This window comes from Polypterus senegalus, chromosome 9, assembly GCF_016835505.1.
Source record: "Polypterus senegalus isolate Bchr_013 chromosome 9, ASM1683550v1, whole genome shotgun sequence".
Classification (NCBI taxonomy): Eukaryota; Metazoa; Chordata; class Cladistia; order Polypteriformes; family Polypteridae; genus Polypterus; species Polypterus senegalus.
Window position 1 is genome coordinate 136,646,709 of NC_053162.1, and position 23,559 is coordinate 136,670,267.

Here is a 23,559-nt window from a genome sequence, read left to right on the forward strand (position 1 = left end):
TGTCACTTAAATCTGCTCCCATCACTCTTTAAATTGAATAAACAGCATGACATTCCAAGATTATATAGATTGTAATCCATAATTAAACTATGTCTAAAAATTGTATAAAACATTTTATGTGCTCCCATTAATAAAAGCTTGACTTTTTTTTTTGTGACACGTAAATTAAAAAAAAAAAAAGTTATTCTTTCAGATTTACTGAAATGCACAAATATAAATGTCCAAATATGAGAGCAGTTTGATTCATAGTTTGAATTATGTTGCAGGAAAAGTAGAACATAATACTGGAATTAATAGAAAAATAGGATACAGCACTTCTGGTCTACATATTTACAGTAGCATTCTAACACAGTCTTGAGTGTAACTACAAAATATAAGTCAACCAGAAACACAATGAATTACAATGCATAAAATATAAGTGGAATATCCTTTCATTTTTACAGCATGGTGGTCACTCATAATCAGAGTATGAACTGACACAATAATAAAAATGTAGCAATGTGGGCTTTGAACCAAGGCTTCAATATTGACCTAAATTGATAACATAACAGTTAGCCATCTTTTGCTTTTCAACTTACTTATAAAAGTAGAGCTCACAGATGCAGCAAACAAAAGCTAAAAGGCATCGTAAAAAGTAAAACACCAGGACCTGCAAAGAATCAAAAAAGGAAACACTGTATTATACCTACATTAGTAACTCCTCTCATAGATAGAATTTAACATTTAGAGACTATGAGTTTACAAAATGAACACAAAAAAAGTAAGTTATAGCATTCTATTCAATTTATATCACCATCGAAAGCAGATCATAAAGTCAGGACTCAACAGACAAGCAAAACTAGTCAGTTTGTCTGACTTGTGGGGACAACACAGGGTGTTTATGATCACTATGTGATTATCAGAAGTCAATAACATGATACTGTAGTAGAAATATTTAAACAGCTATACACTTAGAAGTGATTGCAGTTGACAGTGGAATTAAAAGACTACATTAAAATAATTTATTGAGTGAAGGATTCAAATTAATTCAAGCAAAAAAAAAAAAATAAAACCAAAAGTAAAAAATAAGCTTTCATCACAGATTCTCAACCTCAAACCAGCGAGTTAAAAGAGTTTGGGCTGCATCCATATCATACCTTGTTGGTCTGCAAAACCTTTGCATGAAACCAGGCAGGAAGTGCATGAAGCCACAGGTAAGCATATGAACGGATAGCATATGCTGGCGAGTACTCCCATGTCTGAAACCCTTTTCCGTACAGCAAATAATGGGTCTAGAAGAAACGGAAAAATATTATATGGTGCATATTTAACATATCCACATAAGACACTTCTAACTCAGGATTTAAAAAATATGGTTGTACTGCCAGTCACAGACAGAAAATTCTAAAGTCTTCTTCTGACAGTTCTCCCATTTTGGATTTCACTATCATTAGACATTTGCAGAGAAAATTACTTTATAATGGGAAATGTTATGATGGGAATCATCTTCTCAAGTCCTTTTTGTGAACTAGATTTCACTGTTAAATCAATCATGATGGAAAAAAAATAGTCTTTCTATAGGTGTCATAAGTTAATTTGCTCTAAAAATCTACCAACCATCTGCTGATGCATGTCCCCTCCCAAAAAAAAAAAGTGAGACACCTCACATCTCCTATCCATTCCACCCTCACTGCTAAAGCCATTCAATATAAAACACACATACATTCAACAGCCACTTTATTAGGTACACCTTGCTAGTAAGTGGTCGGACTCCTTTCTGCCTTCAGCCCTGTCATAATTCTGTGTGGCATAGATTCAAGAAGGTGCTAGAAACATTTCTCAGGGATTTTGGTCCATATTGACAAGATAGCATCACACAATTGCTGCAGATTTGTCGGCTGCATATTTATGATGTGAATCTCCCTTTCCAACACATCGTAAAGATGCTCTATTAGATATAGATACGGTAATTGTGGAGGCCATTTGAGTACAGTAAACTCCTTGTCATCTTCAAGAAACCAGTTTTGAGATTCTTTGAACCTTGTGACATGGCACATTATCAGGCTGAAAGTAGCCATCAAAAGATGGGTACACTGCGGTCATAAAGGGATAGTCGTGGTCAGCAACAATATTCAGGTAGGCTGTGCCATTTAAATGATACTCAGTTGGTACTAAGGTGCCCAAAGTATGCCAAGAACATACCCCCCGCCACATACACCATTACACCACCAGTCTGAATCATTGATAAAAGGCAGGATGGATCCAAGTTTTCATGTTCTTGATGCCAAATTCTGACCCTACCATCCAAATGTCACAGCACAAATCGAGATTCATCAGACTAGGCAACCTTTTTCCTATCTACTATCATCCAATTTTAGTAAGCCAGTGTGAATTTTACCTCACCTGCCTGTTTTTAGTTGACAGGAGTGGCAACCACTGTGGTCTCCTACTGCTGTCGCCCATCTGCTTCAAGTTTTGACATACTATTCATTCAGAGATGCTCATCTGTATACCTCAGTTGTAACGAGTGGTTATCTGAGTTACCATCGCCTTTCTATCAGCTCACACTAGTCTGGCTCAATAGATATTTTCTCTTTTAAGGACCATTCACTGTAAACCCTAGAGAAGATTGTGAATGAAAATTCTAGTAGATCATCAGTTTCTGAAATACTCAGATCAGCCCATCTGGCACTAATAACCATGCCATGTTCCAAGTCACTTAAATCACGTTTCTTCCCCATTCTAATGCTCGATTTGAACTTCAGCAGATCATCTTGACAATGTGTACATGCCTAAATGCATTGAGTTATTGCCATGTGATTGGCTGATTAAATATATGCGTTAACAAACAGTTGAACAGGTGTACCTAATAATGTGGCCGGTGAGAATTTCCAAGTTCACTCATCAACAAAAACATTACTACTCATTTAGCTAATAAGCTGAAATTTGGCAGGATGGTACATCCAAGTATGTAGTTATGCATTGAGAAAGGAGATTTTGATATACCATCATTTAGGGATTAAACCCCCACGCAATAGAAAATATTAAATACCTTGATGGATTTGACTAAACTTTAGTGTTATAGAAAAAATAAAATTACCTGACATTTTCTTTTTTTATTTTCTCAACATTTGTCAGTTATAAAGCATTAATAAGTGGACTACTCTTAGAGAGTATGTCCTTTTCTACTTAAGCTAAGATCATGCAGAGAAATGGGGTATGTAGTTCATGCAAATGAATGCTGCATGTCGAACTATGCCACTGTACAAGCTGACAATGCAATTAAGCAGACAAATGGGACTGGTACTGAGTGAAAAAATGGTAGCTGCCCATCATAGAAAAAAGGGACAAAGTGTGTACCTAAGAAAGTGGCCAGTGAGTATATACTGGAGGTATTATTTTCACTTGGCAAATATTGACCATCCTGCTTTCATAACTACCTACTTTCAAACTGTGAGGTGGTAGAATGCCTTCTCCTGGTTGTTGCTCTTTTGCAACAATAAATTAATTCATAGCTAATTTAAGCTGATGACACTAAATATGCATAATACATATTTGGAAACTGCACTACTATCAGACAACTGTAAAATCTGTAAAAGAATAACTTTAGAGGAAATCCTTTTTAAGGCCCCAAAAGTTAAATAAACAATATAAGTTACAAAGTATCACCAAGACTATTATTAGGAACACCTGCATTAGACTGAATATGACCAGAAGAAACTTTAATAGCTACAGAAGAAACAGTTGAATCTGACAGAGAGACCATTAATAAATTAAATCTACAACGGAGAGAAGTGGTAAAGACAGAAGGGGTCAGTTGCAGTTTACCTGAGATAGCATCATACTAGCAGCAGATCCAGACCAGGCTACATAGTACGGTACAAAGATGAGGTGATACTTCAGTCTAAATGCTGACTTAGTGAACTGCAGAACAAGATCCATACTAAATTTAAGAACTCTGCAGCTAGTCTTGTTTTCACTTACTGTTTCTCCTCGGTTTGCTCAGCTGGCCACCTAATTGCCAGTTAACAGTGGTACACTGGCAATTAACACTTTGCCATCTCTCAATTAACAAAGTGCTACTACACATTTGTCTTGATTTTAAAGGATAGAGCATGAGAAAGATGTACATCTTCATGTTACTACTCATATTAAAAGATAATCACAATTATTAAGTTACAATAGATCAGCTATCGTCATTGCAAATGATATTCACTTTGAGCATATGAAAAAGCCTCAGTAATTTCTATATGGAAAGTAAGGACTATGAGAAGTACAAGTTAGTAGAATAAGATCTGATGCACAATTAATTGTCTCTCTGTAACTCATGGGAAGATTTACCATAAGTGGGTCCTTAGTGGTGCTTGTCAAGGGGTCTTGACATATGCGAGAAAAAAGTAATGCCAATATTTTTCAGTTTCTGTTTTTATCTTCCACTTAACACATGTACATGGTTACCCATTAATTATATCACCTCCCCTCAACATAATGTACAAGTGTCTGCTCTCTTAAATCTAGGAAAATCAAGGAAAAATACCTCCAGCTTATTTTATTTTTATATATGATGTTCACAGAGTGTAAATATATGACCCCTGATTGGGTCTTAATCTGGCCTTACTGTAACTCATTTTCCAATTACATAAATAATGCTGAAGAGATGATACTTGTCATTCATTATGCTTCCATCTTTTTCTAATAACCAAATTAATCCAACAATCAACAATGCATATAAAACACCCAGTTAGAGACAGAACAATCTTTATAAAGTAGAGTACAAGCTGTATGCAATACATATTGTAAAAGCTGTCACATCAGATCTAGAGGATATCCACAAAGATATCTCCCTGACACTTTGAAGGAATACAGTATAGAAGAAATTCCCTAAAATGGTGTAATTGCTTAGACCCTTCTCGAGAAACTGACAGCATCTTTCAATGCACACATAATACAAATATTTTCGTGAGTCGATTACCTTTTTTTGAATTAAATATATATTTGTATTAAAAAAATTATATATATATATAAATAAAATATGGTATCCATATATTTTAATAGTGTACTTTTTATGTCTGCAGTAATCCATCTGAGATATATATATATCCATCTGAGATATATATATATATATATATATATATATATATATATATATATATATATATATATATAAAAACATAAACAGAATTCATTTTGTAACATTACCCACCGTCCTAAGTCTGTTAGTGCTGCTCACAAAGAGGTCAAAGTTAATACACAAATTTGTTTCCTTTCTTCAACTCCTAGAAATACACAGAAACTACACTTAGCCTTAGCCTTAGTCTTGGTCCACTGTTAGGCTGCAGCTCTGGGGCTCACTGCAACAGCGCTAAGCCTGAAAGTTAGTCTTATTATGGTAAATACGTACTAAGGCCAGATCAGCACAGAATCATCTCCAGCGGATAGCTCACTGCCACTGACCAATGCAGTAATATAATTGACTACATACTGTAAGTCAAAATGTCAAACAAGGATGCTTTCATTTTCATTATTCCATTAAGATTAATTTTCTTTTTAGCAAATTATGAGCAACATCATTATTTAAGGAATTAAGAAAACATGTAATACTATCTTGGTCTTGACTATGAAATTTTAAATTCTGAAGTTGTCTAGTAGTTTAGCTCATCTCTTCCACTCTGCTATAAAAGGAAGATATAAAACTTGACTATTTTCTACATTCATGTACTAATTGTGTTTGCCAGTCATATCAGTTAAATTTAGAACTGTATTCTGTTTAAGTAGGACCAAAGCTCTAGGTACAAATTTACCTAAATAACAAAATGTTAGCAGAATGTTCACCTTGTGATATTAGCAGAAAGTTCACCTTTCTGGCCTCTTTAAGTTTACAAATAAGGTGAATGCAGTGGCGAAAACATGTTATGCACTAGGACTTATGAGAGAAAAGAAATGCCTAGGGTAAGTAAAAGCATGAGTAACTGAAATCCAAGCAATATGCTAAAGGTAATCATATTGTTTGAATAAGTAACAAAATTGCATCTTACATTCTAAACTTATAATTACAATTTCAACTGCAATGACCAAAGCTTTGTCCAGCAGTGACAGTCAGTAACTAAGGGTATGGTCAGGAAGCCCAAGATTATCATTTTCAACCATTTAATATGCTGAAATGGCTTAAACTTGAATTTTGAGGTAAAGGAACTGCAGCAGTTAAAAAGGAATTGTCATATTTTTCTATTTTTCAATAGTGAAAGGTATTCTATCATCTGGGAATGTTGGGGAAAGAAAAAAAATGCAGCCTGAAACAATATAGAAGTTTTCATATAAACTTAATCTGCAAGAGGAGAGCAGATATTGAAATAATACTTCTCAGTAAAATTTAAAAATGTGAGTATTATAATACTAAGGTTAAAAACTACACAACAGACAGGCTACTTAGAAATACATAATGTAAAACCAACATAATAAAACATTCTATTACAAGCAGGAAATACTCACTGGTTCCCAGTAATTGAAAGTTTCATCACAGTCAGAAATATTGCTGAGCAGCGCTGCACAAAAGCGAGCCGACACGAGACATTTGAAGGCAGTGGATCCTTCTGGTGCCCAGACCTGTCCAGCTTTACTGGAAGAGGACCTATAAAGGAAATACCTCAATAATTAATAAGACAGGAGTAGGGCAGAAATAGTATTCTCATTTTGTATGACTAAAGAAAAAAAAAAAAGAACAAACAAACAAGCGTTATCACATTTAATTACCACTGAAATGAAGACTGCTGAATGTGAATACATTTTGCCCATTACTACTTACTGTTAATTATTTTTACGCCTTGTTTAATTTTTAATGGTAAAATTAGACAGATTGTGTAATTATGTTATATTATATTAATAATTAATTTCTAACATTTTCTTTTTCTTTTTGCAGACACACTTTGACATAACCCTTCACTAACTCTTATCATGTTATGTAAAGCAAAAATAACACCCTGACCACAATAATAATTCTGCAAAAGACTGAAGAATCTCCAATAACAGAACAGACTCCAGATGACAGCATACCAATATACTGGTTCAGTTTAAACAAATGTATTAATCAGATATAAGCTCATACTTTAATATTTTACCTTTTCCTGTCCTTAGAACCTGGTAGCTCAAGTCATGATTACAATGGGTTTATAAATGTACCTTGTCATTAAAACACTGGATAATTAAATAAGACACTGTGTCTTATTGAACTTGATGTTCAGCTAGACTTCTTTTTAAAGGTGCTGAGAGCTAACTACAGCTTCTCAAGGAGTTTTTAATTTGGTACTTGTTTTTACTTAAGGATTTTCAAAAGGTCTATATCCTGCCACTTCATCACATGCTCAATGTCTGAAAAATATGAACTTCTAATAAACTGATATGATAGCAAGTAAGGAAACCTTGAAAACACACATGAATCTGCTCAGTGCAAACTGTGCATTATTAAAAAAATAAGGAATTGTTGGAGTAAATGTGTGGCTACATTAATACACAGCTTTACAAAGTTTCCTGTATTTGATAGGCCCCTCATGGACCCTGTGACCATCAGAGGTGACTGTGTGCAGAGGGTGCAGACCTATAAATATCTGGGAGTGCAACTGGATGACAAATTGGACTGGACTGCCAATACTGATGCTCTATGTAAGAAAGGCCTGAGCAGACTAAACTTTCAGAGAAGGTTGGCATACTTTAACATCTGCAGTAAGATGCTGCAGATGTTCTACCAGACGGTTGTGGCGAGTGCCATCTTCTACGCAGTGGTGTGCTGGGGTGGCAGCATAAAGATGAAAGACGCCTCACGCCTGGACAAACTTGTTAAGAAGGCAGGCTGTACTGTAGGAGTAAAGTTGGACAGTTTAACATCTGTGGCAGAGCGATGGGCATTAAGCAAACTCCTGTCAATCATGAATAATCCACTGCATCCACTGAACAGTGTCATTTCCAGGCAGAAGAGTAGCTTCAGTGACAGACTTTTGTCACTGTCTTGCTCCACTGACAGACTGAGGAGATCGTTCCTCCCCCACACTATGCGACTGTTCAATTCCACCCGGGGGAGTAAATGCTAACATCAATTTTATTTTTTTCATTTTTATTACTATTTAATTTGTTTCTTTGTATCAGTATACTGCTGCTGGATTATGTGAATTTCCCCTTGGGATTAATATAAAGTATCTACCTATCTATCTATCTAGAGTACAAAAAACAAAAAGTTAGATAAACAACAGAGTTCATTTAATGGCAAGAACTGGCCAGTTCTTACAAAAAAAAAGCATTCAGCAATTCCATCAACCGATGTCTAACCTGTTTCCATATTACAGGTGCCAAAAAGTCTTATACGGGAAGAATCATCTGATGGTACTTCTTTAAATAGGATCACATAAAAAAACATTCAGTGACTGAAAAAGTGTGCTCTTTTTCTTTATTTCTCACTTCTTGAACCTATGGGCATCACGTTTAATTAATCTAAACTGGTCCAGGCTCTTCAAACGCGCATGACTGAGCCATGCAACAAACTGCATGCAGTGCTTTATGAATAAGATACATAAAATGAATGAATGTGTCATGGCAAATGTGTCCTGAGGTTTTTCAGGTAAGAAAGACTGAAATTTTCAGTTAAGTTAGCTATTTTAAATTTCAAAGCAATGTAGTTATACTCACTAATCATGGCACCACAGAGTGGCAACGTGTTACATGATGATTATCACATACAAGTAGGAATTATACTGTTTTTTAAACACTTTACAATAATGACCCTATAAACCCATAATATCCTAACCCCTTGTTGGTTCCCACCTTGATCTCAGTGCTGCTAGAATACCAAACCTTAACAATGATTAAAACAGGATCAGATGATGAATGGATAAATGTATCTGGTAAGAGATATCATAGGCTTTCATGTTTACAGGACCATTACTGTCAAGAGTACAGTGAAATTCTTATTTCCATATACCTGCTTAACCAAAAAATGTGTTATTCTGTAAAATGATTGATTTATTTCAAAAATTTGACTGTGTTCCTTTGCAGACATTTTGTTATTATACAAATGCTTTTGTCTTCTGGTGTCAGATCGTATGAGAGCCAGCATGCACTATATGCTATCAAAAGAGAGAAACCAACACAATATTTACAGTATATACTTAATTTAGTTTTAATGTTAATTAGTACAGATGAATTCAAACTTTGAGCAGCATCATTGTTAGTATTTCTGCCTCACAAGCATTGTTTTATATTGCTTTAAAATGTCATCTTGTTTGATAAGCACTCCTTATTTAGTTTGTTTTATTATCAAACTAAACTGGAATTGTGTTTCAGCAAATGATATCCATCAGTTTTAAATAAATGGTATATTTTTACTATTCCTCTGTAGACATTTATAATGCATACAATGTTTATTCATTGATTTTTTTAAGATCTACATATTTTAAAACTAGGGTCATATTATGAGGTTTTGTCTGTCCCATCGGTTTTGAAAACAAGACAAGAACCAGACTTGGTCAAGATGCCTACTATTCATGGCAGGCCATACACAACCACCTTCATTTAGGTCCAATTTAGACTTGACAATCAACCCAGCCTGCCTATCTTTGGGAAGTATGGGGTGAGATACTTATGGAAAACCGACAAGGGGAAGAATATTCTGGTTCAACAGAATTTATGCGAGAGTGAAAACTGAACGCAGAAGTCTAGAACTGTGAGTAAACAGTGTTAACCCCTGCAACCACATTTTAATGTTCTGTCAGGTAATATCTCTATTCTGGTAGCTATATGAAAAATAACAGTGCTACCTTGAACACATGAAGCAGTGTATGTAGTGCTCATAAACTATATGTACAGTTTACATTTTTCCTTTAATTTGTTGATGCTGACACCGTCATCCATCCACTTTCCAAACCCAGAAAGTGAATTATTTGCAGGGATTTCTTACTTCCATTGTATCTTTTACATACTCAGGTCACTTCTTGAAATTTGTTAATAACACAAATGGTGAATAAATTGTTGTAATATATAGCAAACATATATGACATGCGAAAGTTAAGACATCCCATCCAAATTACATATTTTATTGACATTTAAAGTAAAACAAATGTAAATACAATTTTAACAGCAAACAATGTAAAACAATGGCCTATTTATGAAAATGTCCCTCCATCCATCCATCCATTATCCAGCCCGATATATCCTAACTACAGGGTCATGGGGGTCTGCTGGAGCCAAACGCAGGCAACACAGGGCGCAAGGCAGGAAACAAACCCCAGGCAGGTCGCCAGCCCACCGCAGATTTATGAAAATGTAACAGATACAGATATAATTTATGTAAGGAACTGAAAAAATATGTGCTACTATAGAAAATTCTCACATCAATCATTCAAACAGTAATATGTTATTAATATTTTCACAATCTTTGGGCTCTTGGTTACCATCACCTTACTTTTACATTTGTGTTGAAAGTATTTCTGCAGAGGTTTCTGGAGGGCATGAGTACTTATGAGCATGACAGTACTGACTGCATGCGTGCAAGGAAATTGTGCTCTAATAAAATGTTGTGGGAAAGTATGTTGAGTCTATGGCGGCAGCATGAGGCAGGAATTAACCCTAGCATTACAGGCATAATCAAACATACTCACACACACCAATTAATCCTAGCAAACAAACACTGTGGCCTGGCTAGGAAGTTGGCCGGAGTCCCAGGAGCTGTGTATTAGCCACTATACTGCCCCTTTTCAAAATATTATCTGTAGTAAATACGAAGGATGAAATTAAATGGATACTCCAAAAGGTTTTCTGTTCTTTGATTACCTACACCACCCTTGCTGAACTCTTTCTGTTTGTCTCCAGAAGAGAAAATCACACACATAGGCAAGGCTAGCAGTTGTGAATGAGCACTTCTTCTGCAAAATAATGCTAAGAAAAATTCTAAAATACAATAAACAACCTCTGAAAAACAACACAACAAATCTGCAAAATGATACAACAGATTTGTGAAATGACACAATATTTTTGTGAAATAATGCAATAATTTACAAAAAAATATTTTTACTGGTGTAGGTCTGTCTTGAAACCTTAATGTAATACTAAACTGATTATTTGACTTAGTACTAAATCATTTTAAAGTTTTTGTCTTTATGATTAATATACACAAGTACAAGTAATGCTAAGTACTGTCCAATCCATCTAGTAATTTGCTACCATGTCTGCCCTTTATTAGAGTAGTAAAGGAAGTGGTGATCATCATAAAGTAATTTAATTAAAAATACAGTACGGTATATCACAATAAGACACCTGTGCACAGGTCTGGAAAACATTCTAAGCACTCACATAATCAGTAAACTCTTATAAGTCTTATTAAATAATTAATTACTTTAAGCATATCTACTTGTCTCTGACTAAAGAGATGACTGGAAGAAACAACCACTACAAGATCCTGCAAGACCAAGTAGGAGAGCAAATGTTAATCTCATATCAAGACACAAAATAGCAGAAGTAAAATCTAATTTAAAGGCATCCAGAAACCTAAGGCCAAAAGAAAAATCAGCACACTGCAATGGTGGATACCATTATTGATGTCAGCAGTTTAAACCTATAGCTTTGTAAAACCACTTAAAATATATTCAGTTTATGTTGTCCTTTGATAACGTATGAGATAGTAGAGGCGACATATTACAGCAACAGGCATTTAAAATTTAAAGGGTGCATATTTGGCTTCAATTATGGAAACACTAAGCAATGTTAAACCATAATGCACATACCATTACATACAACAACATTAAAAAAATTGAGGACACAAAAAACTTTAAAAATGTGTTTTTTTTTTCTTGAACAGCTGCTCTTCAGATAAACTTGTGCCTGGAAATATGCATTAAAGATTATGTTTCAGAACTGACATTGAATGAAATGTAACTGTTTCATACATACCTTACATACAATTAGTACTGCAATACAGAAATCAACCATTCAAATATAGTTACTGTTCCTAAATTTTGTGTGGCTTTGCTTTCTTTTTTTGATAAAAACAATAGAATTAGCATATTTCTATGCTCCATTGCATATAACAGGCAATTTTGTGTCATTTTTCCAGTTGTTATGAGACAGCAATTGTGCCCAGGGGCCTCATGTATAAACGGTGCGTACGCACAGAAATGTTGCGTAAGAACTTTTCCATGTTCAAATCGCGATGTATAAAACCTACACTTGGCGTAAAGCCACGCACTTTTCCACGGTACCTCATACCTTGTCGTACGCAAGTTCTCCGCTCGGTTTTGCAGACTGGCGGCACCCAGCGTCAAAGCAGTGCTACTGTTCCTGTGTGATTACTCCTTATTTTCATGACGCGCTTTATAAATACACAAAACTAATTGCATATTGTTTATTAGTGTAACGCATCTGATTGTAATTAACTTGTAACAATATAATGGTCCAGGGAACAGCCATAGTATTCCAAATACCATAACTGATTTAGCGTTGTTACTCTCACTGCACCTTCCTCTTCTTATTTTTCTTCTTCTTCTTTCAGCTCCTCCCGTTAGGAGTTGCCACAGCTGATCATCTTTTTCCATATTACTCTCACTGCACACTCGGAGTATTTATATCACTGTATCTGAGTGTGAATCACAGCAGCAGCTGATCGGAAAGAGAATTATCGATATACAGCTTTAAGGACACGCTGTCTCAGCCACTGCAAAACGTTTTAAAGCATTTCCTGTACGGACCTCGCGGTTCAGAAACAGTTTCATCCCAAGAACTTTAAATGCACTCAATCAATTGCACCTTGTAGAACTGTCTGTACTTATAAATACAATCACCCCACTGTTAACTTGCACTAATTATAATATCGCACAACCTGAGCCACTTTATAAAGCGCGTATTTACATATGATGACGATATCATTTTTAAGATGAAATGCAGCAAAATATGTTTATTAAATTATACAGATAAAACTTTAACTTCATTTAAATAATCTATATTCTTCACTGGGAGTGTCGTTATGATAGAATAATTAAACATGTACTACAAAGATATTTCAATGTTCTTTAAACGTTTTGAAGAATCTGCGCTAAGCTTACAGATGGCTTAACTTCTATTACAGAGCTGATTGTATGGCGATCGGTTACTTGGGGAAAGAAAAGCAAGAACTGCATGGGCGGCCACGTCAATTTATATTGAATATAAAACAGAAAGAGAAAATAACAACACAGCTAAAAACGCAGCAACAAATTTCGGCAAAAGTTAAATGCTTGTGTCATGAGCACGAGGCGGCTAAGCAGTGTCTGCAACGGACGAGGCCATCCACCGTGCATAAGCTACCTTACTGACGGGCGGGCGAAGGAGCCACCGATTCTTCCTCTGCCCAGTGCCACCACAAGCCTAGAGCCGCCCCTGAACTGCTGCAATAAATTATTTCATCGAAGTGAAACACATGTTTAATAACGTGCTTTAACTCCTATCATCATGAAAATGATATCACGTATACATCTCAGTGTTTGAGTTATTCAGAGAGCTGTAATATCACGAATGTCATGGATTCTGTGTCCAGTTGGAGGAAGAGAGCCGGTTTAAGAAGCAAGTAGTGATTCACACACATAGGCACATAGAAGATCAAATACAAAACAAAGCATTTAATGTGCTACTTTAATTACGATGTGATTTGAGAAACTGGTTAATTAAACGATTTTAAGATGAAGTTTATGATGTTCTACTTTAATGACAAAATAAACTACGTGATTAAAGTGGAAATGTCGAGATTGAAGTTGACATTTCGTGCTTTTTCCCCACTGTGTGCCTTTTTCTCTGTACCCTAATAAGCTTTCATATGACACTCAGACAGTGGGCTACAACTCGGCTTTTCACGGCGACTTTGATATGTGACTTCTTTTTTATTTCCGGCACTGTGCGATTTTGTGAATGTGAGCTTTCAAGTTTCTCCAACACACTAAGTCACTCGATCAACTTCCTTTTGTTGATTACACTACGGTTTATTTGAACAAATAGTATGTTTTTCCTTTGCCTCCACTTGGTATTCCCTGAAATTCTTATATTTTCCCCCGTGCTTTTCCTATTGTCTTTTCACAGAAGGCTGCGCTTAAGGGCGATTTATATTGATTTGCATATTCAAAGAGGCGTAATTCTGGGAGGAATAGGGGCGTTACATAAAGTGCGTGCACGAGCGTTAGTTTTCACGCTGATCGGGATTTATGTAGCGGAAGAACGTGGAAGTTAGATGCGCACAGATTCCTGCATCTGGATTTTTCTGTGCGTAAACACATTTCGGCTTTTGTGCTTACGCCATGTTATAGTGCGAGTTCTACGCACGGCGTTATACATGAGGCCCCAGGTGATTTTGTCACTTTCCACTTTCACCTTGAGCTTACTTTGTTTTTTATTACTTTTCTTTGTAAATGTCCTTGGAACCAGCAATTAAGTATTGTAGATGATTACTTCCTGTTTTGTATATGGAACCTATTGCAGCCCAGAAGAAATACTTCAACAAGTCTCTGGAAATGTCACTGGCACTTTCTAGTTTTGTTATACAAACAACAAAAATGTAGTCAAAGCATTACTGTTCTAAGTACCATTTTTAAACATTGACATTTTTTTGTGTTTTTAAGATACCTGTTTTTTTTTTTTTTTAAGATTGCTTTAAAAGATCAAGTACAAGTACTTATTTAAAGTGTACAATACTAACCAGAAAATTCATAATGAAGCGCAGGATATAAAACATAAATTGGCACCCTGTCTAGTGTAAATCATAGTATCTCAATATTCTCAAGCCTGCTTATTCCAATTCATGGTTACAGTATAGCTGAAGCATGCCCTGAAACCTCTCTGTGCAAGACAGAAAACAGCCCAGCACAGGGCACTAATCTATCACAGGGCGAACTCACAGACACACTCATGTAGGGTCAATCTGCAATTGCTTGTTCATCTAACTTTCATATGTTTGAGGATATAGAAGGAAAGCTGGGGTACCTCACAGGGAGTACATGCAAACTTTACAAGGACAACATTCAAGCATGGAATTTGAACCAAGGAGACTGAATCAGTGGAGCATCAATTCTTCCCAGTGAACTTTCTCAGTGTGAACAGTGTTAAAAAGAAAAAAAAAAATCAAGTTATACCAACATTAACCCAAAGACCAATAAACATTATAGAGGCTTCCCACAATAAAAAAAAACCTCACACTGTTCCATTCCTTTTGAACTAGTGTGGTGCTGAGGTGTCACCCACTGCATGGCTGCACTCAGGTCCTAATCTGGATCCTGAGTTGGTCTGTCGTGTGGTGGGTGCAGCAATGTATAAGTATCAGTGCGTGCTCCTAACTTCTCTCTCTCTCAATTAATGTTATTTATGAAATTCATGTAAGCAAATGAACAAGAGTGAATTATTTACTGTACAATTAACACATATGTAATGTATAATAAAATCTTCATTGTAACATACCCCTGCAGTCCTGCTAATGGCCACATTTTGGTTTTTACACCTTTAGTTCTTTCATTTTATCTAAACCAGGTTTCAGCTAATGAAGTGCCATCAGGCAACAATGAAGCAGCTTCATATCACTTACATAATGTGATGCATGATGGAGAAGATATTTAGAAAAATTAGGAATAGGAAAAGTATAGGCCTGCATGGTACAAACACACATTCACTAACAACACACTATGCACTTGGAAAACTAAAATGCCTTAATTTTAAAAACTAACTCAGTTTAGTGGCAAGGAGGGTTTTTTACCCAGTCAGTCCTGGTGCACACACATACACAAGGCAAAGTTAAGGTCATCAAGTAACATATAAGAAAAATGTTCAATGAAAATAGTCACGTGGAGTCCTGCAAGGAAAAACAACAATATATAACAGGGGAGGAGACCAATAGGTACTACTGAATTATATATGTTATTACTACAAATAATAGGAGTAGAGTCTATATTATTCAGGTAAAAGGTAACCAAAATTTATTAGGAAACTATTAAACAGCAACCAACAGCCTTTAAGCAGTTACAGAACAATAAAGTAAAAATCTAGTATAAAAAACTATTGCGTATGACAAACAGTTTATTTTTCACTAAGTACCATATCCGATGCAGACCTTAACAATAAGATCTTCTGCTGGTCTCTTTTCTTTGCCATACTAATAAAGTATCTATCTATCTATCTACTAAATATCTCATCGGAACTCATGGTTTTCCCAAACTATACGGCAGCATTTAAACTGACAACGTTCCTCTGCCTTCCTCTTGCTTTTTTTCTATTGATTTTACACAGCAACCCAACACTTTCAATGTCTTCAGCTGTTATGTGTCCCAAATACTTTGTCTACTCTTCATCTCACTTAATAAATGTCGTTTCACTTGTGCCCTTTTTAATACTCCTTCATTTGTTATTTAGAAGTATCTAGGAAAATGTTGCTATTTTTCTACAAAAACCACATCTCACAGCTCTCTAGTCTGCCATCTACTATTTTGCTCATAGTCCATGTTTCATAACCATACATTAAGATAGAGCAAACATAACACCTTTGAATGTTCAACCTTGTTTACATTGTTATATGGTTTATAGGTACGCGTTTTAACTGCATAAAAATGATTTTTTTGCGACAGCATTCCTGTTCCAGTAGGGGTCACTAGCTCCTTAGTTGGAATAAGTTCTTTTGTAATTGCGGCGTTTTCAGTAACCCAAAACTATATGCGATATCCCTCCCGTTGTGATATGGCGGTAAAAATCACATGCGAGAAAATAACTCAGCTTTCTTTAATGACGATTTACTTGGCATAACAGACAAGGAAGCCATGACAACACTTTGTGTATAGTTTGTCATTTCGTCGCTGCACTGAAGTGTTTTCAGGACAGATGACGATATCACCCATTCGTCCGTCGGCTTCGAAGTCGGCTTTATATACCGTCTTCTCCACATGCAGGCCCTTACTTAGGTTCCAAACAAGGAAAGGAGAGGATTCAATTTCATCTCTAACATACAGAAATAGTACAATGCCCATTTTCGTAGTTGTACCTTCTCTCTTCAAATGCTTGCCTAGCAGTTCTTAATTCTGAGAGCCCCTGTGTGCTAACTTTGGCCTGGCCTGTACATGCGAGTGGATTTTTGTACACAGCACAGTGACATTAAACTTACATTCTTATCACAATTCCTTCCCTTGATTTCCTAATCAGTCTTTGATCCTGTATTAACATGACACCCAGGTGATAAAAGTGATACACCCGTTTAATGTTTTCAGCTATTACCTTGAACTTGTATCTTGGCACTACTTTTTCTTTTGGAAAACACTATGCTGTTTTCTTCCAATTCAATGTTAGTCCCTTCTCCTCACAGTCTTCACATTTAAAATTCACTTTAGCTCTTCTTCACTTTCAGCAATCAATACAGTATCATCTGCAAATCGCACATAGCTAACAGACACCTCCTACTCTTATTTCTTTCATTTCTTCAGTGACTCTTAAGAGTCATTTTGCTGTACAATGAGAAAATATCTGAAAAAAGAATACAGCTTTGTCATAGACCTCATCGATTTCCATTCTACAAATTCCTCAGTGATTACTATGACTAATCATGTGTCTTTTCCATCAAACGGTAGACTTCTTAAAATGTTTAACATTTCTCCATGCTTCACTTTACCAAATGACTTTGAGTGGTCAATGAAGCACATATATATTTTATCATTCCATTCACTTGTTCAATGACATTTCTTATTATAAACATTGCATTTCTTGTACCTTTTTCTTCCACAAAAACACACTGCATTTCCGAAACTTCACTTCTTATCTTAACTTTCCATCAGTTGAATATGACCCTTAAAAATACCTTTAAAACAAGCCTTATCAAACTTATTGTACAGTGACTAACATTCTAGAGTCCCAGGTTTTTCCGTAAAGTAATAAATACTTATTTTATTAAGACATGTTAAGCTGTCCCCTATTGTTTTTTTACTACTATCTGCTCTAGGCCTGTTGCCTTTCCCTTCGTCATGTTCTTGACAACATGCTCCAGTTTTGATTTTTAAATAGGTTGACCTAACACTTTTCTCTGTGAGTACTGGGTTTTTGCATCTATCCTCCTAAAATAGTTCATCAATACATTTTAACCACCTATTACGCACTTCATCTCATTTTACTGCTAATTTTCTCAATGTTTTTGTGCACTGATCCTTAATTCCTGTATGCACCAGCATTAACTTTGCAAACTTCTCATTCAAACAGTTCTCTTTTGCCTTCACACAAACTAGTGTTTCAACTTGCGGTGCTATATAAATACAATTTAATATTATTATTAATTTGCTTATTTAACTGGACATATTCAATATTATCTTTACCCTTAATCAAGCTGCTTTCCTCTATCATATCTATTATCTGTTTGCTCATCCATTTCTGTTTTGCTGTCTTTGGTAATATTTCTTCTGTAGAGGATACTAACACATTTTAAAGTCATTCCAGTCTGTTTTAGAATCTGTGACTAACCAACATCGTTCAAATTTGTTTTAAACTTTTACTGCATAATCAGTGATACATACAATTTGAAATTACATACATATAATTATTTCACACAAACATATGGCAATAATGAGTGAAAAGTGTAATACAGTAATGTTAACATCGTGCATAAATATAATTAACTATGTGAATACTATAAAAAAAGTTAGAAATAACATATATAAGCAAAGCCAGTCAGAAAATGCAAATAAAAATGAAGAAAATAAGATATTACAAAGGGTATAAAAAACGTATTTTACAACGAAGTAACCAATAATCAACAAAAATTGACCAGTAGGGAAAAGAAAAGAAAAAAAAAACTGAGCAGTGGAACTCTCAATGCCTCTATACCGTCTATAAGTGGATACGATGTCACAGAAAACGTCAAGTGATGTAGAAGATCCGTGATGTCTATAATACCCGCAGAATAATTCAGATAAAGTAGTTAATGTATCAGCAAAAAGGGTACGAATTTCAGAACAATAATTATGCTTCTTCAAAGACAGCCAATACGTTCAGGAGAGAATATCAAAAATTAACATGACCTCCATAAAACATAGAAGAAAATTACAGCACCCCGACAGAAAAACAAATACGCACACAAGTAGGACATACAAACTCCACAAAGGCAATGTGAACTGTGCTGAGAAAAGAAATAAGATTACAATAAATTATTTATATCTAAAAAGCCAATTTAACTAAAGCCCGCCGTTAATTCAAAGCATATTTTGGTTTCTACTTATGAAACTAGTTGGAAAGAAAAGCAGAAATTTAAGACTGCACCCCGAGTCGTGACAACTGGCATGATTTCATACTATTATCTTGACCGATGTACTTCTGTGTCTAACACCACCTGTCACGCCAACATGTAACTTACATATGGAGAATAACTTGTTTCGTCCTTTTAACTACATAACCTCAAATGACGAGCGAGGTCGCCACTAACTCCGCCCCTACGCGACTTCACCTGGAAGTCCCGGAGTGTAACACCCCCTATGTTCCAAAAAGCTTCGCGTGTACATTACACCACGTGACTTTCTACACCCCAACTAACAAACAGTCGGGGAACCCGTTGCTTTTTGTTTCTTCAGAGTAGTGTGTATTTTATGTGAAATATCTGCATTACATCAAGTCCTCAGATACCTAAAGAATGTAAGCTGTCAAGGAATAAATAAATCGAGCCAAGACTGACGTGTTAGTGTTTTCAACCTTTGCTTATAAGTCACTGACGCCAGTTTAAACGTTTTGCTTGAACATTTCGTTCAGTTCTTGAGGTTAAATTCAAATCCCTGGTATTAACAATGACACTTCTGTAATCCAATTTTGGATTTCATTCATTTATTCGGAAAGATGACTACTACACCCCCTATCATCTCGCGATAGACGCTCATACTTAACTTCCTCTATACCAAATAAGCTTCAGCTAAATACTCACTCGCTCTTTGTCTCTGCGGCTTTAATTTCTTCACCACCTTTGTTCTCATCTTTATTAATGGTGGGATTCACGCTGGTAGCATCCTGTTTGCTCCCTCTTCTTAGCCGCTGTCGGACCCCCCTCGCCGCCATATCTATTAATGGCTTACATCGGCTTCAGTCAAGGGTACGTAAGTACAGAAGAATGGGTCTTTGGCGGCCATCATTATTGAGGGCACCAGCGGAGTTTGACTCTGGTCAAGAAAACGTGAAAATATGGTAAAAAGTCCTGGATTCGAACAGTCATTTTTAAAAAAGAGAAATGAATTTTTTTTTGTGGACACATATTAAAAAGACAAGAATTATCATTTACAGATGGCTGATCAAGGTATCGTAAATAATGTAAATAGCTGCATAACTTCCAAATTAACAACTGTGCGTTTACAGCACCTGCTAACAGCTTGAGTGGGCGTCAGGACAGCAGGTTGGTGCATTTCTTCTTTTTAACTCCAGGTAAGTACCTGGTTAATGCCTGTGTGAAGCTGTGCCACCCCTAGCCAGACTGGGGCCCTAAGGAAGAATCTTCTTCTTGGCCCCCAAAGACTTCCTATCCTACCGCTCCCAGAATACACTACATTAGTGTTTCTTTTAGCAATTTTAATTTAAACAATACGTATATAATAAATAAAGAAGTACACATCACAAACTTAAATGATTTTGTAATGTAAATAAAAAAATAAATAATTGGATTATTTATTGACTTGTTTTTAACCTCTGCAGTTTTGACTGTTTTTATGGATTATTTATTATCGAAGAGTATTTTGAAGCACTGCACTATTTATTTGGAGTACAATTTCATTTTTTCTTTATGATGTTTTTTAATAAAACCACATTATTAAACACTTTTTGCACCTACCTCTACTACATGTGTATCCTCATTTGCCCGGCTCATCTAATTTATGGCTTTTGATGATAGCCAGTTCCAGAGGCTTCCAAGCAAAAGTGTGATCATGGAGCTAACCTGCACGATCACATCCTGTATTTTATGTTTTTACTTTGAAATGTATTGTTGTTTACTCTGTAAATTTCTTCATGATGGCATGCACTGTGATTAGAACTAAAATGAAGTTTTTACTTGATAATAACTCCTGTATCAGAAATACAGGTTTGTTAGGTTAACTGGAGACATTAATTTTTATTTGGTAATAGTGTGTGTAGAGCATGCTACAATAGAATGGTATTGTGTAAGTCGGATTCCTTCTTTTACTCCTTTACCAGAGTAGGGAATGGCTTTGTGCTGCCAGGCAATGAAATATGCAGATTCAAAAAATAAATGGATGACTGGAATAAATATGTATAAAAAGTATAACCCTTTTTAACAACTTTATTAAACAAATGAATCTGCCTGCAAGTTAAAACACTTGTTTAATTGCACTTCTTATCTTATAATCAAACAGCTTTTGCAACATAGTGGGCTAATAATAGTTCTTAATTTCAGGAAGCATTCACAATTTAAGAATATTTTCTTATAAAGTTAAGAAAAAAGTTCAAAGGCATAACAACCAACAATATGCGGAAACAGGAAAATCTGGGACCTAATTAAGCAAGGTGTTAATTAAAAGATCAGACAGAGTCTCCTGTAAACAAAGTGGCCTAAGATCTGCGTTTGACAGCTCTTAGTTATATGATAACTATGTTGTTAAAAAGGCAGCTTTAATGGTAAACACTGTGGCTGCTTGATTACCCAGTAACCAATTTTAATAATGTTTAATGTCACTCTGAAATTTACTAGTGTTCCTTTACAGGACTGGTCCTGCCTTGAATCCAGTGATTATGCTATGGCATCCCTTGACTCAGAAAGCAGAGTGTGGTTTCCAAATATGAAAAGATACATGCAACAGCTTGGACACCTGTAACTAAAGATTTAAACTTTGTCACTGTGATCTAGGATTTTTATTCCACCATACATGATTTTACTTAAAATTTATAATTGAGGCCCTAAATAGAAACACAAACCATTTGACAGGGAGAAAGCATTTAAGCCAAGTAAATAAACTGACAGGTAGAATGCAAAACAGAGAAAAGAAGAAACAAATGAAAGCCTCTCCGGCAGTTTATTAAAAGAGAGCAGGTGTACTGCTTGATGTGATGGTCAGTTTATGGTCAACATTTACTCCGTGTTACTTAAACTTGAACTGTGCCTGCCAAAGACTGTATCCCATGCTTGGAATTTGCTTGCTTATCTTGGAACCAAAGAGCGGGACAAAACTATAAAGCTGTGGCAACTGCACTGAAAATTGAAGCGCACTTACAGATGGATGGAAGACATTGCTTCTGCCCATATCTACAAATGCCTCCACACTCTTGAAGTGGATGAAGCTGGTTGCCGGGACCCCCACCTGCATTGTGCTTTTCAGAGCTCCCTTCAAATTTTTATTATGAGTGTCAGCCAATATAAAAAGAAGCTAAGTGTATCATTTAGTAGAATATGCAATGAATTTATTCCCAGGGAGCATAACGCCCCAAAAACCACCACCAACCATGCTGGATTCAACACCCCTGGCCAAATTACATAATTTTGTTGACATTTGAAGTACTAAATACAACTTTGACTGCAAGCAAACTAAAACAATAGCATTTTGATGGAAATGTTAATTATTGTGACACTAGAGGGCACTATAGCTCCTCCAAACCCACAGTCAGCACGTCCTGACACCAGGTAAAATTATCAGAAACAATTTTAATTTTCTTTATAATGTGCACAAAGCACCTCCACAATACACAATAATAAGCAATAATCCACAAAAATAGTCAACAATAAATCCTCCTCTCTACCCAGCAGCTCCATTACACTTCTTCCCAACTCCAGCTTAGCTTGCTGGGTTTCCCACAGTCCTTTAAATAGTCCGTGACCCGGAAGTGCTCCTGTCCTTCTGTCCGTATGAATCAATACCACTTCCGGGTTGGTTGAAGATTCATATTTTTCTTCAGCCCAGAAGTACTTCTGTTCTTCCGTCCCTGTGACTTGGGAGTACTTCCGGGCTATAGGGAAAATAGAAATCCCGGTGTCTCCCTGCAGCATCTTCCGATGGTACCCATGGCACCCTGCAGGGCTGTGAAGTTAAACTCCATCTCTCATGATGCCCTGCGGGAATCCAGGGCACCTCCATGTTGCAGGGAGGACTCCATCTAACGGCCTGGATGTATTGGCCGGGATAAGCTGCCGGCCATCTCTCAAATTATATAGTTAACAATTTATTTGATGAACTAAAATATAAAATGCAAAGATTTGGCCACCACTTTGGCAAAAACCACAGCTTGCAAACATTTTTGTAGCTAGCTTTGAGTCTTTTGAACTCTTGTTTTGGAAATGTTTGTCAAATTCTTCCTTGCAGAACATTCCCACCTCTGAGATATCATTTGGCTGTCTTTCATGCACAGCACATTTATCATTTACGCACATATTTTCAATGACATTTAAGTCTGAGGACTGAATTCCATTCCAAAACTTTCACCTTGTGTTTTCCTACTTCATAGTAGTTTTCAAAGTGTGTTTTGAATTGTTGTCTTTGTGTAGAAGCCACCCTTTTTTCAGCTTGTTTCCTTTTCCTGACTGACTAATAATACTCTCTTTGAGGATTGGTTGATTATTTTGTGGAATTCATTCTTTCCTGTACT

At 35.9% G+C, this 23,559-nt stretch overlaps 1 protein-coding gene across 3 annotated transcripts in view; it reads right to left on the reverse strand.

The window, feature by feature from the left end:
* alg9 (ALG9 alpha-1,2-mannosyltransferase) overlaps positions 1-20,421 on the reverse strand; it is a 191,810-nt gene extending 171,389 nt beyond the window's left edge. For 2 of the 3 annotated variants that reach the window (XM_039763958.1, XM_039763957.1), the window contains exons 1-4: positions 19,904-20,421; positions 6,469-6,607; positions 1,137-1,271; positions 579-649 (exon numbers count right to left, since the gene is read on the reverse strand). In XM_039763958.1, coding sequence (XP_039619892.1) covers positions 579-649; positions 1,137-1,271; positions 6,469-6,607; positions 19,904-20,034 — 476 coding nt within the window. In that variant the 5' untranslated portion in view covers positions 20,035-20,421. Of the gene's footprint in view, positions 1-578; positions 650-1,136; positions 1,272-6,468; positions 6,608-19,345; positions 19,409-19,903 lie in introns of those variants that run through there. The other variant, XM_039763959.1, reaches the window with a different exon arrangement.
* Between the last annotated feature and the right edge of the window lie 3,138 nt (positions 20,422-23,559).